The 16498-nt window shown below is 44.7% G+C and overlaps 1 protein-coding gene across 1 annotated transcript in view; it reads left to right on the top strand.

Moving 5' to 3' along the window:
- SEC23A (SEC23 homolog A, COPII coat complex component) overlaps positions 1-16498 on the top strand; it is a 754311-nt gene that overhangs the window by 40430 nt on the left and 697383 nt on the right. The window contains exons 2-3 of the mRNA XM_069208610.1: positions 3659-3901; positions 4795-4852. Of these exons, the coding sequence (XP_069064711.1) occupies positions 3681-3901; positions 4795-4852 (279 nt within the window). The 5' untranslated portion in view covers positions 3659-3680. The remainder of the gene's footprint in view (positions 1-3658; positions 3902-4794; positions 4853-16498) is intronic.

Here is a 16498-nt window from a genome sequence, read left to right as displayed (position 1 = left end):
ACGCTGATGCCTGCCCCCCAACACTTCACCCCCCCCGAGAGAGGCCCCCAGGCAAGACCCCCCCTTTGCCCTCCCTGCGTTGTTGATGACAGTTCTGTAGGGGCAGTATAGGGCCAATGCGGCCTCAAAGATCCAGGAAGACATGGTGGCGCTGCTGCCGCCCCATCCCCCAAGGCCTATCCAGAGGACACCATCCCAAGGCATAAAGTACTTCTTGCTACGCACACACGCAGGCTTCACTGTGGTTCCTGTGTGGTCCTCCGTGGCACTGCCTGATGTGTAGGTGGGGTCGGACATCATCATCGGTCTCTGCCGGAGGCCAGAGCATAGCTGCTTTGTGTCCAGTGCAGCACTCCGAGGCCCCCAGCAAAATGGGTCCTCTCTGGAGCTTTGTTGGCTCCAACAGCTACTCTCCAGAGCACTTTCCCGTGAGCTGCCTTCAACGACCTGGCCCTTGGCACAGTCCAGCCTAGGAGATGCAGTCTGCGTGCAGGAGCAGTCTTCTGGCCCTGATCTGCGGAGCCAACCGTCTGAATGGGCCCCAGGGAGGAGGGCAACAATATAAGTATGTTCCTGTGTCGAGGGAGGGAGAGGGGGGTTGGGTTTGTGGGTCACCGGCTCAGAATTTTGAACTGTAAGCCCTCTACAGAACTCCCTTATCCAATCAGGGTTTCTAGAAGCTGATGCCGATTTCCACATCATAACAATAATTTGTTTCTTGAATAGAATTAAAGATCTGTAATTCTGCACTAATTTCATATACCTTCAGGGTGCAATAGTAGACCCAGTTTGCACAGAGGAGGTCCATCTTGCCTATCAGCATTGAGATTTAAACTACAACCTGCTCTCAAAAGGGCCGGAGCATACCCACACCTTTTGAAAAATGTTAGTGCCTTCAGGTTTACACCTAGGGAAAGACTTGTAAGGAAGTTTGTATATCCTGTGAAGATTAGCAGGGGTTGCAATAGAGTGGTGAAAGTAACAGAATTGTGTAAGATTAATCTGAGTGTTGCTGGACCTCACCTCTCTACCCCACTCACCATCTGTGTAGTTTGCTTCCATGCCTTTTGAAAATTGGACATAAATTGACTGATTCTGTAATGACAGCATCTTTTGGTACAAACAGTTGATTGCTCTCCTCCCAGCATCCAAGTACAACAGTGGCTGCACCACATGATGAATGGTTTGTTCCAAAGTGCCATTTTAGGTGGCTGCACAGTTCAGAAGCTCGTTAATCAGGAACTGAGCAGCAGGAATGGCAAAGTCTAACCTGATTATTACAAAGGTGTGCAATCCTCTCAAGCTATAAATGTCACTATCATGTGTAACACACATGCATATCCATACAGATGTTAGTCTGCTGCACCATTTATGATGAAAAGGTTTAGACCCCCAAGGGGAGCATGCTGAGGTCACTTCCTTCCTCTTTGGGCTCTTCTTTCAACAGCAACATACCACTACCATGAAGGCTGATTGTCCAGTAGTGCCTCCCAGGTACACTGACATGCTGTTGATTATCAACATCTTCTCTGTGTTTCTTTCATCAGCCAGCTACTTTTTCAACAAATTATACTTGTGTGCCAGATAGTACAACTCAGTGCTGTGAACTTTCAGGCCACTCTCAGCTGGAGATTATCTAGCATTACCCTCCTCTCCTCATGCCTTCTCTGCAAATTGTCTTTAAGCCATTCCCTCAGTATGACCACTACATCTTGAAAGTGGAATAGTCTGCTTCAACTTGACAGTAGTCCAAACTTCAATTTCTAACAACGTTTTGCTGCTAAATTCACAGACAACCGAGTTCCTGCTAATTCAATGTAGACACAAAAATGGCTTTGATACCTCACTCATCAATGTAATTGCTGGACTTTGCACTGAGCTCCACCACACACTACGCCACACATTAACAACATGCCAAAGTGACCAGTTTCTACCTTTGTTTACTGAAACAAATAAACATTTACTCTCTCCACACATTTGAAAACAGCAGAGCATGCCCTTTTCATTTCATGTCTTAATTTTGGTAACATGCCATTAACAGCTCACAGCGGTCTCCTCTTGTACCTCTGAAAGCACTGTTCGACTTCATGGCAAGACTTCTAACATCCTTTGAATAATATATCCTTATTTTCACCTATATTAATAACATTACTTCGACTACCATTACAAGCCAGAATTAAATTCAAAATTGGTACCTAGCATATAAAGCAATTCACTTAAAGTATCCTGCCTAGTGCCTACCAGTCAAACCTGCTTCACCATCTTTGTAGGCCAAAGGCACCAAAAAAGCACGGATTACATTTTCGTTGAAATCTAGAAGTTAATTTCCTCTCAGTCACAAACTCTGACGTTTTCAGGGATTTCCGTATCACTCTAGAGCCCCCTACAACTGGATTTTGGAACCTGCCTCGCATCTTCAAGATCTTCTTTTTTTTTTTAAAAACACCTCTTCGTATTATTGTTGGACTACTATGGTCATCCAACTTAGAAATAACATCTAAACAGACCTTAGTATTGTAACTCTCTTGCCCTTCTTTATCTTTGACTCTGTTTTGTAACTTGCTTATGTTAACAGACCGGTTTACAAAATGTACACTAAATCCTGTTGCCTCAGCAGTGCTCTAGAAAACCACACAATGAAATAAACTAAATAGCTCTGCCGTTTTGATGTTATTCCTTTTTGTCCTGCTGTTTCTAAGTTACATCTACCCCCTCTCCCCCCCCCAACCACCTAAAGTAAACCTTGACTGCTTACCCACTCTGTCTCCTTGGAGAGTGAAGGCTTAAAATGGAATATTTGCCATTTGATAATCAAAGCAATAGTACTCAAGTCCTTGGAAAAAGTGACAGTGAACAGTTACTCACCAGAGAACTGACCAGTAACCTACATCTGTCCCAGAAATTGAAGAAAAGGGGGACACGCAGCATGTTCAAAACATGTATTTGGAAGAACAGAGCTTCAGCCCAAACCCATTAGTTGCCATCTTCTTTGCCTTTTTCACCTTCAGGCCTCTGCAGGAGGTTTGACTCAGTGCTCAAAGCCAGGCCTCTCGCCTCCGTCTTCCCTTGGACCCACAGTCCTATTAGGGTCAATCATATGAAAAGAAATGCACAAAAAGATCGGCTAAATCTTCTCCACTTGGAATCTCAATTATAAGGCAGTGCACATAATGGGTTGTGGTGTTTATCACCCTATCTTAGGGTTCTGGTTACTGTTGCACTCCAATTAAATTAACCAAAAACCTTTTCACACTTGACTCTCTAAATGTAGCTTCAGTGACCAGGTAAAGTGTACCTCAGGAAGTGATGGTAGATTTTGAACACTTGAAAGTTTTCAGACTCTACTTCCCCAAGAGGTGGCCACTGGCGCTCTAGGTGACCACTGGCACTCTACAAAAAATAGAAAATAGATACTCTGCTTTTTTGTTTTTTCTTTTTTCAGAGAGCTGAAAATAAGCAGTGACAAGTCTAACGTGTAAATGGGTCTGTTGCTCACCGACCTAACTGCCTTAAGCTCGTTTAACAATGCAGTAAGTCATGAAATGCAAATGTTAGCCAATGTGGAATTCTTCAAAAAAGTCGGTTGATTTTGTTTATGTAAATACAATATTTACCATATGTCTCATTGAATTATTCATTATTTGTGTTATTCCTACAGGTCTTTTAAAAGGATTTTCACAATGACGACTTTCTTAGAATTCATCCAGCAGAATGAGGACCGCGATGGAGTTCGATTTAGCTGGAATGTTTGGCCTTCAAGTCGGCTAGAGGCTACCAGAATGGTGGTTCCAGTGGCTTCTCTCTTCACACCTTTGAAAGAGCGGCCAGATCTACCCCCTATTCAGTATGAGCCAGTGCTTTGCAGCAGGACCACTTGTCGTGCTGTTCTGAACCCCCTATGGTAATTGAAATAGAATTTGTTATATTAATGCATGTTTGTTTGTCATCTAGTTTTAAATTGATTGCAGTCAGATTTGTTAACCTTTGCTTAATACTCAAAAAGCCTCTGTTCAAAAGTGATAACAGTAACAAAAAAAGAATAACGAAATACTCTCACACAGAAATGTCTTGATTTGAAACATTTTGCACTTAAACATGTCTCATGCAGGTATCTTGCCTAAAAATGCAACTGAGATACTGGCGCACCACTCCCAAACCCCCACCCCCCTCCCCCGTCTAAAAGCTCAAAGTGAAATTTCAACCAAAAATACATATTTTTGTACACCCTAGTTTATAAATGGAAGTGTTAACTCTAGCTTTGTTGATCATTTTTATCTGTCTCTCAGAAGACGTTTACTTTTCTTATAAAGTATACTGTGCCTGTTAGATGTTTCTAAGATAGTTACCAGTCCTTCCAATGAGAGTTTAGGCTCTTAACTTCTGAATGAATATCTGGTGAGATTCTCCAAGGATGATGCACTACAAACACGATGCTAGAAGCTGTGACTCATTCTGCTAGTTTCCTAAAATACTATGCTCAGAGCTAATCCCAAAGTCAATTAATAAAAACGTGATTCCTCCTGGAAGAGCCTTGTTTTATTGACATTTTAAGGTATTCACAATTGTAATAGCACAGGTGATACAAGAGGTGAGATGACCTACATTCTGATGGTTTAGAATACCTGCTTCTAGCAGCATAATGTCCACATTGAATGAGTGTCTACTCGCGTATTGTTGCAAAATGGTCCTGATATGAAATTAAGCTTTTATTCTGTGTCCGTGTGAAATGAATGTAAGCATTGAAGTAAAATATCTTATTTTACTCATTTTGTTCTTTTGTTTTTTTTTTATCAGTCAGGTAGATTACAGAGCAAAACTTTGGGCCTGCAACTTTTGTTATCAGCGAAATCAGGTAAGTTAAATTACTGTGTTTCTCGTTTTCATAATACATTTTGCCAAGTTTGCAATTTAGTCAAAGATTTTGAACAGGCCAGACGACCTATTCACTAAAACGGTGTATTTTTAATTCAGTCTGTGTAACTCCAAGTCTTATTGTTAGGAGAAATGTAGTTTACTAGCCAATGAAGTACACGCTGCTTGAGCATTTCTGGGGACCAGTGCCATGGACATGATTCACTAACTACCAAATACTAAACAGACCTTCTAACTTATGTCAAATTTATGATCACAAATAAAATGCAAAGTTTGAAACTGAATAATGTCTTGCAAACGTTTAGTAATCCAGAGCAAGGGAGGACTTTTAAAAATTATAATTTTTTTTTTTTAACTGTACCTCTTTCTCAGTGAAAACCCGATGGCAATTGAGTATATGGTGGCTTATGTAAATAAAGCATCTCTAAAATGTGGGAGAGGGAAAATTATGTGCACTGGAATGCTTAAACTTAAACCACTTATACTGTAATTTTAGTGTGTAATATTTTTGTTTAGGTGAAGGTTGACGAAGAACCAAGTGATGAAATTTAAGGTTGAAGGGTTAAGAGAAAAATCAGGGATCATCAGTATGTGGAGAAAGCTTAAGTTGTAAAAAGGCAACTGAAGTAAATTTTATTGGTAATTTTAAGTCAAAATGACACTCAAAGGTAGTGGTAAATGCATTGATGTGTGTGGTGGCGTTATCGCTGAGCTTAGTGCACAGTTGCTTTCAGGAGGCCTAGAGTAAAATGGTTTTGGGCATAGTAGGGGGACCAAGTTGATGGGCCTATGGAGCTGAATCTCTTAGACAGCAGTAGGGTTTTTGTTTATTTGTTTATTGGTAGAGTGGTTTGGAGGATAAAGGATCTATTCTGAAGTTCTTTCTCTCTCTCTCTCTCTCTCTCTCTCTCTGAGCTGGTTGGTAATGCCAGCACTAAAGGCAGAGCTGGAAAAAGCATCTCCAAAAGATGCTGTCACCTTACAACACTTGAAAACAGAGCGTGAGCCTTACCCACTCCCCACCAGGACTACACATTTCAGCACTAACAAACATTACCACATCTGTGTTTTTCTACCTATCAACAGGACACTGGGAGAGCTTTTCTGCAGAAGTTACCTTTTTTGGGCATTGACATCTTTTTGGCTCCCTCTACCTTCTGGAAAGGCTGTTTTTCCCATTTAAGGCAATTCCTCCATTGCAATATTAAATTGCTGGAAATCATTGTTTGGAGAGGACTGTGAAACAGGGGCATGATGAAAAGGTGTAGATCAATTTAACCAACAAATGAATGTGCAGGGTATGCCATAGATAATTCTCTTCTGCTCCTAGAAGAGATGTGAATTGAGGACTATGAGGATTGCCTTTTGTTGCAAAGAAAACCATGTGGGAAAACACTCATTGAATGTTGAGTCCAGAAACAACAGATTTAACTGTGTATCCATGTGTGAAACTTAGTCACATCCGTCCACTTGGACCTTGTGTTTCTCCTTTAGAAGAAAGATAATCAGAAACACCCAGTCCCATGGCTAGATATTCAGTTGAAACAGGTAGTAAGACTTTTGTTCAACAGAACATCTGAGGAACCATACATCTGTTCCCTGTTGAAGGGAAAGAAATGACCTCAGTCCTAGAAGAGTTGATTTTGCTGGCCATAAGGTGTTGGTGCTTACGATCTTGCAGTATACCGAAGGAGCCAAGATAATTATTAGCTGGAAAAAAATCCTGTTTGGGAACACGGTGTGGGGAGCAGGCAGCGATTGTCGACATGATTCTCAAAGGGGAAGCTGTCCAGTAGGAATAGCTTCACCTCTGAAAATCTGTTACCACTGCCTTTAAGGAGTTCCTTTTAACCTCCCCACCACCTTTTTACGTGTGATGCAGAATAGGTTGGTAGACCCATTGCGTGAGTTGTAAGTACATTTCTGTTTCTCAAAATGGGTTTTATACTTAACAGTAAACCATTTTCCAGTCACAGAGCCCATGCATTTGCAAATCATAGGTTTGCAACTGAAAACTGGCTTTGGACATAAAGCCCTAGTTTAATAATATTGAGATGTAGGTACTGGGACTTTGGTAAATTACATATTAAAAATAAATTAGCAGTTAATTGGTTGTTGACAAATATACATGGCAGAAGAGGTAATGACTTAGATTCATCTACTTTTTTTGTAAAGAGATTGCCTTCATATGTGCATCTAGAAGGGATTATACTAGACGTTAAAATGAAAACGAATTGGCTATGTAGTAGTCTCGGAGCTTATGAACATCACCATAGTTCCTTAAAGACTTCCTTAGTTGATGATTTAATATTTATGATACATCAGTAGTCCTATTACCCCTGGTAATATATTTATTTGAAAAAATGAAGCTGTTGAGTGCACTTTGAAGGCTTTGTACATTTGCATTCTCCAACAAGCTCATGATCCCTAGTAGGATTTATTTCAGTCTGGTTGTTACCAATTTAATGCAGCATCTGTTCAGATCATCCTGTTACAGTGACCTCTTGACATAGAAAATTGTTTTCCTAGTTGCTATTACCTCAGTCATGAAGACTGGCGAACCTCAAGCTCAGTCTTTACTCTAAGCAAAAGAAGCAGCAAAGACTGTTGTGCCTGTGGAATCATGTTCCCAAACAGGAAATTACAGAACATCACAAAGAATTAAAAACATCCTTCATGGTGTTTCTGCCACTTACACATTTTGGTCTCCCTAAATCACAACATATTTCTATCTGTTCTGTTTCTAACCTTCTTCTGTCCTCCATACTTTCATTGCTGAAAAAGTGTGATAACTTGGTTAGGTCAGCTGATGCACAGGTGGGAGGTGTGGCTGGTTCACATGAAGGGGCATAAACAAAGATTCCATTTACAAATATTTTAGGAACTGCCTCTTTTGGAGAACATGAGTCAGCTACAGTAGTCATCTGTTGTCCCAGCATCCTGGTAGCCCTCTCTATAAGAATGAGGACTTATAACCTTGAAAATGGTCTTTGTGGATACCTGTTAAAATACCCCAGGTGGAGTGTTTGATCAAGCTAAAGTGTGAGATTATTGTTCTTCTCCAAGGATGTGATACGCTAAACCTTTCTCGCAACCTTGTGTATGGTACTTATTTATCCTTAGCCGCCGTGTCCTATTGAGCTGTATCCCCACTCTCACATTGTATATGTGCCGTGACATTCATACCTGTTGATCCATAGAATAGGGTTTTCAGCCTCTGTCATCGGGCTTCCACTTCCTCACAAGATGTTTCTGCTAAGTTCATAATCTCCTGATTCACTAATCACCATTCAGTAGACAACTCTGGTTCCTGTTGTTCCGTATTCTGGGTTCCTCTACTTTTTCTGTAGTTTCTATTGCCATGTTTGACGCTGCTTGACTATTGTTATTCATTTTATTTATCAAGATAAGATATTGACATAGCACAAATGTAGCCAAAGCAGCTATGGAGTGCTCCACAAGGGGTTAGCGTTGAAGAGCATATTAAGTAGAGATGATAATTATGTCCTGATCTAAGATATGTTCCTTAATCTGGGCCGTGCGCAGAGAGGGTGAGTGAGTTTGATGTGGTTTAGAGAGAAGAATTGGTCAGAGTTTTATGTTGAGGTAGACTGACATTAATTTACTCATCATTTACAATCAGAAGATTGTAGTACTTGCCTCATTGCAGAGGGGTGTCCAAGGCAGAACTTCATCCCAGTAACCAGGTTCTCAGTGACAATGCCAGGTAGATAGCCATGGGGAAACGTGTAGTTTGGTAAGACAAGAATGTATTTGTACCCTTTTTTGGGGGTTCCAAAGGACCACTAGGGTTATTTATACTAAGTTGAATCACTCTTTTAGGAGGAAGGGGATGTAGTGGACTTTAGCAGTTGTGTGACCTTAACACGTTTGACATGGAGCACACTTCTGGCCAAGGTGCATTAGATCAGCTTGCATTCCTAACCAAAACAATAATCTTTTTATTGTACTTTGGCTTAGCCAAGGTGAGATCCAGGCAGAACATCTCTTTTCAAACGCAATTGGGTACCAACAACTTTTGCAAGTCCTCTGCTGGCCCTTAAAGTTGTGTTCAACCTAATACAGGAGCTGAGCCTCCTCTGCGGAAAGAGCAAATACTTCAGCTTTCCTTCTGCCTGGGTTGCTGCCTTGACAAAAGCCCATTAGAATGTTGGTCTCTCTCCTTTTGATGAATGTCTCTAATCTGGAAGGAACGTTAAGCTCAAACCTTTGATACAGGCTTCATTTCCCCTGAGGGCCCATTCATGGTTAATTTGAGTCATTTGTAGTTGTTTTTCATGTATTTTGGTGTTTTATGATGTAGTTATTCCTGCCTAATGAAATGGTGTGGTGCTCAATCATTGTTTAGAGCACAGCAGATTTTGAGGTGGTGTTAGTTCCTGTTGCCATATTTTAGGGTGCAAGTATTTGAGCAATAGGGAGGGTAACGTTTTGGCCTTGCTGTGGACTTAGATCGTAGGTTTTCTTCTCATTCTGAATATCATATAGTAGGTTTTCCTGTCCACCATGAATACCAGAAACAGAGCCCAAAAGGCTTGTGAAACAATTCTTTCAGGTTCTGTTTCTTTAGAAGAGATTTGGTACCAGGCAGCCTGTTATTTTGGCTATGTGTTCCTTGTGGGTGAGGTTGGTTGGTGCCCATGGTGCTTTCTAAAAAGTAAATTTAATGTCTTATGGGATTTTTAAACAAAATCTTTTCACTAAGCATTTATATAGTTACACAGTATAACAGGTAGTCTATTAGTAGACCATACAGTTAGCAACGCCATTAAACAATCCACTCCCGTTAATGGCGTAACAGATAATGCCAAGGTGTGCAGAACAGTAGTTAATAGAAGTGCGCAGACTACAGTGTCAGATTGGAGAGGGCATAGGATCGCTAGAGTAATAAAAGATGGAACACATTTCAACTTCAACTGCAAAGCTATTCCATAGCTCTGCAGTAAGCAAAGAGGACCAATGCTTTACTAGAGCACGGAAATACATGTCATCTAAAATTGAGGGATGGACAACATTGCTCAAAGAGGATTTGTGCCATGCAAGGAAACTATGAACCGTGGATGGACCTTAGGTGTAATTTTATCAATGAAGGAGGTTATCATCCCTCACAGAAGACCGTATGTCAGTCTGCAGAATGTCCCAGATAGATTGGGTACTTCCGCAGGCCCCAGATATATTTCTGGTGCACGGCGATGCTGTCAGCCTGAGCCCAGGCATCCAGGGAGTAGGCCCAAGTGGAAAGCTGATTAGGAGTGGGTGACTTTCCTCTGTGAGTAATCAAAGGTTTATCTAGCAAAAGAGTCAGGTCCAAGAACCACGCAGTTACTTTGTTCCTTTTGGTGCATCGGAACATGCAAGGCAGGCACGCCTCCCATTTTGTAGCAAGGGGTTCCTTGTACAGCGGACTAAGAGAGTTGTAATACCCAGCCAGTAGTGGGAGAGTGACTCACAGGACCCATCTTCTGGACTTAAGATGCGTATAGGGCAAGGTGCACGACCACACCAACAGGTCACATTGGGCGGCACTGGAGTGGCCGCATGCAGAGGTGTGGTACAGCATTGGGTGCACAATGCTAGTCAAAGAGGATCAGTATGGTCGAAAAGAGGTGAGGACTGGGGTCCAGTCAAGGTGAACCCCCAAGTCAGGTGGGCTCGATTCTTTCAATGCTCTGTGGCATAGGAACACCAGTGCTCCTTTTCCTCTTCTTCTTAGTCTTGGTCTGGGGCGTCTGGTTGAAGAGGGTTGTTGGACCATTGGGTGTTTGCATTGGAGGGGCCCACAGAAAGAGGCTGCAGGCATGGACTGGGGTACCAGTCTAGATGAACCAAAAAGTGGGCGCAAGTCTCACGAGCCTTGGAGATGCAGAGACACCAGTGGTTCTCTTCACTTTGGCCTGGGGCATCAAGGTGCATAGGTGCAGTGGACCTTCAGGTTGGCATCACCAGAGGTGGTCGAAGTTGAGATCGGCCTGCTCAAAGAAGCTCCAAGCGTCTGTGTGAAGGTCACAATGGGGAAACCCACAATAGACTTGGCCTCTGGAGATGCTGGGGACCACGCTAGCACCGTTGGCCCAGTTCGGCTCGGGCTAGGGGGATGGGTGCAGTGGTGCTGTCTGGCGTCTGGTTTTGGCAGCCTGGAGTCCTCTTCAGCATTTAATGGGTACCTGCAAAGGTTCAGGGAAGCAGCTCTGCTGCTCCACGGGAGTTCCTTGTGCTGGGGTGTAGGCTGGTAGTCTTCCTGGGCTTTTGGAAGTTTCAGCAGCTGAAGGATAATGTGTCTTTCTCGCAGTTGCCAAAGTCAGCAGGCACGTTGGCAGGGTTGGCGCAGTCAGTCACTGATCTTCAGTTCTTGCCTTTTGTGTCTCTGGAGTGTCTTTCTTCTTCAGGTCACCAGGGGTCTGATTTCCTGGTACTTAATTTAGGGGTGTTAGGTGAATGTAAAGTAGGAGCTGTAGGAAGCTGGCCTGGTGTGTGGTGGACACCTATTGTGTTGGCACCTTATACCAGGTCCAGACGACCCCTGTTAGTGAATGTAGGACGTGTCTAGGAAGCCAGGTCTCTCTAGAGGTAGCTGTGGATGAGCAGCCAAGACTTTTATGTAGGAGACCTGCAAAGTTTATGCAGTACCACAATAGTCACACAGCAACTTATCACACATGAAAGAACCACACAGTGTTACAAAAATAAAGGTACTTTAAAGGTAGTTTATTATAGTAACACAACACTAGATTACTTATAGGCAGTCCCACCAACTGGAGGCAAGTACACACTACATATATACACACAGTAATAATTAAAAATTGGCACAAGATATAACAAACATTGGCAGGAATTAGTGAAAAATAGTTAGGACCCTTGGGTAGGACCGTACCATGGGCCAGATGTAGCAAAAACACATTTTGCTACTTGCAAATTGCGAGTCATAGCGACTCCCAATTTGCAACTCGTAAAATGTTATGCAGAAAGGTGTCTCAGACACCTTCTGCGACTCGCTATGGGGTCGCAAAGACCCACCTCATGAATATTAATGAGGTGGGTCGCAGTTTGCGACCCCATAGCGAGTCTAGGCACTCACAGGGATGGTGGCCTGCTGGAGACAGCAGACCACCATGTCCGTGACTGCTTTTTGAATAAAGCAGTTTTTTTTTTCTTTCATTTTTCAGCCCGTTTTCCTTAAAGGAAAACGAGCTGCAACAAGAAAAAATTCCGAAACCATTTGGTTTCGGTTTTTTCAGAGTAGGCAGTGGTCCATAAGACCACTGCCTGCTCTGAAAAAATATTTATATTGGCATTCACAAAGGGGAAGGGGTCCCATGGGGACCCATTCCCTTTTGCGAATGAGTTACCATCCACTTCAAGTGGATGGTAACTGCGAGTTGGTTTGCGACCGCATTCGCGGTCACAAACCAACTCTGCATGGCGATGCGGTCGCAGATAGGAAGGGAACACCCCTTCCTATTTGCGAGTCGCAGCCTCAAATTGCTAGTCGGTACTGACTCGCAATTTGAGGTTGTGCATTGCGTTTGAGGCGCAAAAGGCTTGCTACATCTGGCCCCATATATTTAAAAAGTGGAATGCGAAGTGAAGTCCCCCATCCAAGACTATGGAGTTGTTGGAAAGGAGCTGGAAGAACAAGGGACCCGAAGAGGTGAGTACTTAAGGGACCCCCAGCTACCAGAAGAGCAGAGGTAAGTAACTGGTCTTCCCGAGGACGAACAAGGTGACTTAGAAAACAAATTGTGCAAGAACAGGACCAGTCTAGAAGACACCAAAGGTGGATTCAGGCAGAAGAGGTCCTGCAAAAGAAGGGGACAGAGTCCAGTCCACAACGAAGTATCCAATGGGGACAGGAGCTACCACCCACCCTTCTGTGGCTGAAGGTCTGGGTTGACAGGGAAAGAAGAGGAATAGCTGTGGAGGCCAGGAACTGCAGAGGAGTCCTTGGAGCAGTCCATATGGTGTTGCACGTTAGTCATCAGGTTGCAGATGGTTAGGGGTGTAAGGGAACCACCAACAAGCCTTGGCAAAGGAAAGACGAGCAAAATAAGAGTTGCAAGGCTGAAGAGGACCAGCAAGGTCAAGGAGACTTGACCCTTGGAGTTGAGTCTAGGCTGACCCTCAGCAGTCTGGAGAGCCAACAAAAGCAGTCCCAGCCCCCACAGGCAACCCACTGGCAGCAGGCACACTAGGTTGAAGTGAGGCACAATCAGCACACCTGGAGAGGAGTGAGACATCACTGGAGCAGCAGAGAGGAGACTATGATTGGCAGGATGAAGTGTTTGGGGCCAGGGCTACACCGAGCCTAAAGATCCCTTGAACAAGCCTTGGTAGCTGCAAGAGTTGTGATGCACAGGGGTACTGTCGTGCAAGAGGTGGCAAGGGCTCACCGCCTCCCACTCCAGACCACCACTCCAGACCACCACCTGTGATGCAGGATCCACGCAGTTCCAGATGAGAGCATATCCACACAGTCGGACATCATGACATTAGGTGCCTGCAGATGCAGGGGAGTGACTCCTTCACTCCATGGGAGATTCCTTCTTGCTGCAGGCTGAAGTCTCACCAACCCCAGAGGATGCACAGCCAGGGAAATGTTGCAGTTGCTGGAAGGAGCCGGAGAAACAATGTTGCAAGGCGGGGTCATCTTGGGAGTTGCAGGCTTGTCGGTTCCTGAAGAGTCCAGTTGTAGATCTAGTGGCTAGAAGCAGAAGTAAACGATGCAGAGTAGTCCTGGTGGAGTCTTGCATGTCTAATCAGGGACCCACCCGCAAGAGAGTCCCTAAATAGCCCTAAATGGGGTTTTGGTCACCTAGCATATATCGGGAGGGGTCTCTGATGTCAGATTCTCCCAGGGGCCTCTGCACATCTTAGTTTCAAGATGGCAGAATTGAGTGGCCACCTGGAGGAGCTCTGGGCACCACCCCTTGGATTGTGATGAACAGGGGAGTGGTCACTCCTCTTTCCTTCGTCCATTTTCGCACCAGAGCAGGGGCCGGGGGTCCCTAGGCTGGTGCAAACCGGTTTATGCAAGGAGGGCACCAAATGTGCAAATCGGTGGCTTGGGGAGGCTTCCCCTCTCAAGCCTTGTAACACCTTTTACTAAGAGAGAGGGTGTTGTCTCCTTCTCTCACAGGAAGTCTTTTGTTCTGCCTTTCCCTGCTTGAGCTGGTCAAGCAGCAGGAGGGCAGAAACCGGTCTGGAGTGGGAGGTGGTGAACCCTTGCCTCCCCTATCTGAGGGGTGGCAGCAGCGCAGGCTGCCTGGAAAACCCTGGAAGACTGGTAGGAGCAATACTGGGGGGATCCTCTAAGGAGCCCCCAGAGTATATGGAATCAAACTAGCAATACTGGCAACTGTACACGGGTAAAATGGCTTCCCCACACTTATGAAGTCCAGTGCAATGGAACTGGAGTTTGCAGGGGCACCTCTGTCCACTGCAACCTGCCCTCTGGGCTAGGAGGGCGTACCATGGGGGTGACTTACAGTGACCTGTGGTGAAAGGGTGCATGTACCTTTTTACGCAGGTTGCAATGGCAGGTCCGCAGACACATTTTGCATGGGCTCACATGGGTGGCATAATACATGCGGCAGCCCATGGATGACCCCTGGTGTCACAATGCCCCGAGAACCTAAGTGCCATATTCTATGTACTTATAAGGGGACACCTGTATGCCAATTGTGGAGTGCACAAAAGTCAGAGGCATCCAAATTTAGGGGGAGAGAGCACAATCAGTGGGTGATGGTTAGCAGGATCCCAGTGTCAACAGTCTAAGCATACTGATATCAGGCAAAAGTGGGGGTAACCATGCCAAAAAGAGGGTACTTTCCTACAGTACCCAATGGGCTACATACTCCTACGGTTACTGTGCCCTCTAAAGGACCACTTCCTGTGGGAAGTGGGCATAACCCTGTACCAGAGTTTCTAGTTCTGCCTTCACCAAGATGGCAAACTTTCAAAAGTTGTGTCCACATCCGCCAGCTCACCTTAGGGGTGGGACTGACCTGAGTGGTGGGCACGCCTTTCTGACTACTAATTTTCCCTCCTGCCCAGGTGTCAAATGGGCCCTGGGCAGGGTGGTCGGCATCCTCTCCTTTGCGGGAAGCCAGATCAACTGAGGCAACAACACTCAACAAGCAATGAATGTAAGCAGCGATATACTGTTTTGGAAAAGGGATGAAAAAGGTGCAGATTATGTGTTAACTTTCACAGGGGCTACAGTCGTGATGTCATCCAGCTGGGGACCTGATACCCACCTGACCACCTAATGCAGTTGAGGTGCCAGATAGTATTGCTCAAAATTTGAAGCTCCTAAGCCCCCTTGGCAAGGTGGAAGGTAAAGCTTAATCATTATTACCCTATGCCGCGTAGCATGTCAAATAAAATCACCTGTCCATTGTTCATGCAAGCGAAAGAAGGACTTGGTGACTTAGAGAGTGAGGCTAGCTAAAATATAAGACCTTGTTTGGAGTCCATCGCAAACGTCCTTGTTCTGTGTTCACACTCCTAGTTTGTTCCTTGATATCTTACAAATTTTTTTGCGTGTGTCCTTATTCCAGGTTGGTCCTCTTAGTATCCTCAGCCCTTCTGGATTCTTCTTGGAGGTTTTTGCGCCTTTTACTTTTCCTCCCCCAGAAGTGGTTCCTTTTCTTGGTCATCTGCCGGCTTGGGATATCTCCCTGTTGGCAGGGTGACTTCCAGAAGAGATTACCCTTCCTCCAATGCCAAGGTCTCAATGATCCGAAGCCGACCACCTTGCTCGGTGATCGACAAATAGTGGTGGGGACAGTGGATATTACTGACGGGTGCCCCTGTGAACTGATATGGGTCAGAAACAAGATGGCTTGTTCTTACCCTAACGGAAGGTTGGCTGCAAAGGAGTTTAATCAAGCAAATGAAGCAGGTATCCACACCGTATTTTGGAAGTACCTCAAACAAATAGGTTAGCGCCAGTGAATCAAAGGCTTTTTCTAAATCTAACACCAGGCAACCTGCCGGGTGCCAGACAGTGGACGCATACTCCAGTATCTGTGCAAACTGAGGGAAGTATTTCTGTCTGGTACAAACCCATTTTGGTCTGGATGGACCATATATGGGACTGGAGGGGCCTGAAGATCTGCTAAAATCTTACTGAGTACTTTGTAATCTGCATTGACGACTGCAAGTGGTTTATAAGAGTCCATCATCAACAGATCTCTGCCAGGTATAAGTATACAGATAAGAAGAACTTCACAAAGCGAGGGTGGAAGACAAGCAGCTGTCATAGCCTTGCCGTAAAGCGTCTTCAAGCACGGGGTGAGAAGGGAAGTGTACGTTTTATAGAACTCGGGCAGTAGCCAGTCAGGGCCCGGAGTCTTGCCAAATACGAGCACGCATATAGCTTCTTTGATCCCAAAAAGTGAGATATCACTATTAAGTTCTTCCCTCTGGTCCAGTAGCACTTGGGAAAGGCCAGGCCACAGATCACCTTGTGCAGGCCAGCATCGGGCTCGATGCTGCTGTGCCGACCACAGCACTCCGTCAGATTTGGCAACGCAACAGCCACATCCACCTGCGCCCGTGGTCCACACAGCCCTGCCAAGGAGGAGGCAGCCTCCTGCGTTGAAAG

This window comes from Pleurodeles waltl, chromosome 9 (genome assembly GCF_031143425.1).
Source record: "Pleurodeles waltl isolate 20211129_DDA chromosome 9, aPleWal1.hap1.20221129, whole genome shotgun sequence".
In the NCBI taxonomy this organism is placed as follows: domain Eukaryota; kingdom Metazoa; phylum Chordata; class Amphibia; order Caudata; family Salamandridae; genus Pleurodeles; species Pleurodeles waltl.
Note: the sequence above shows the minus strand (reverse complement) of the source record. Positions and strands in the feature narration are given on the sequence as shown.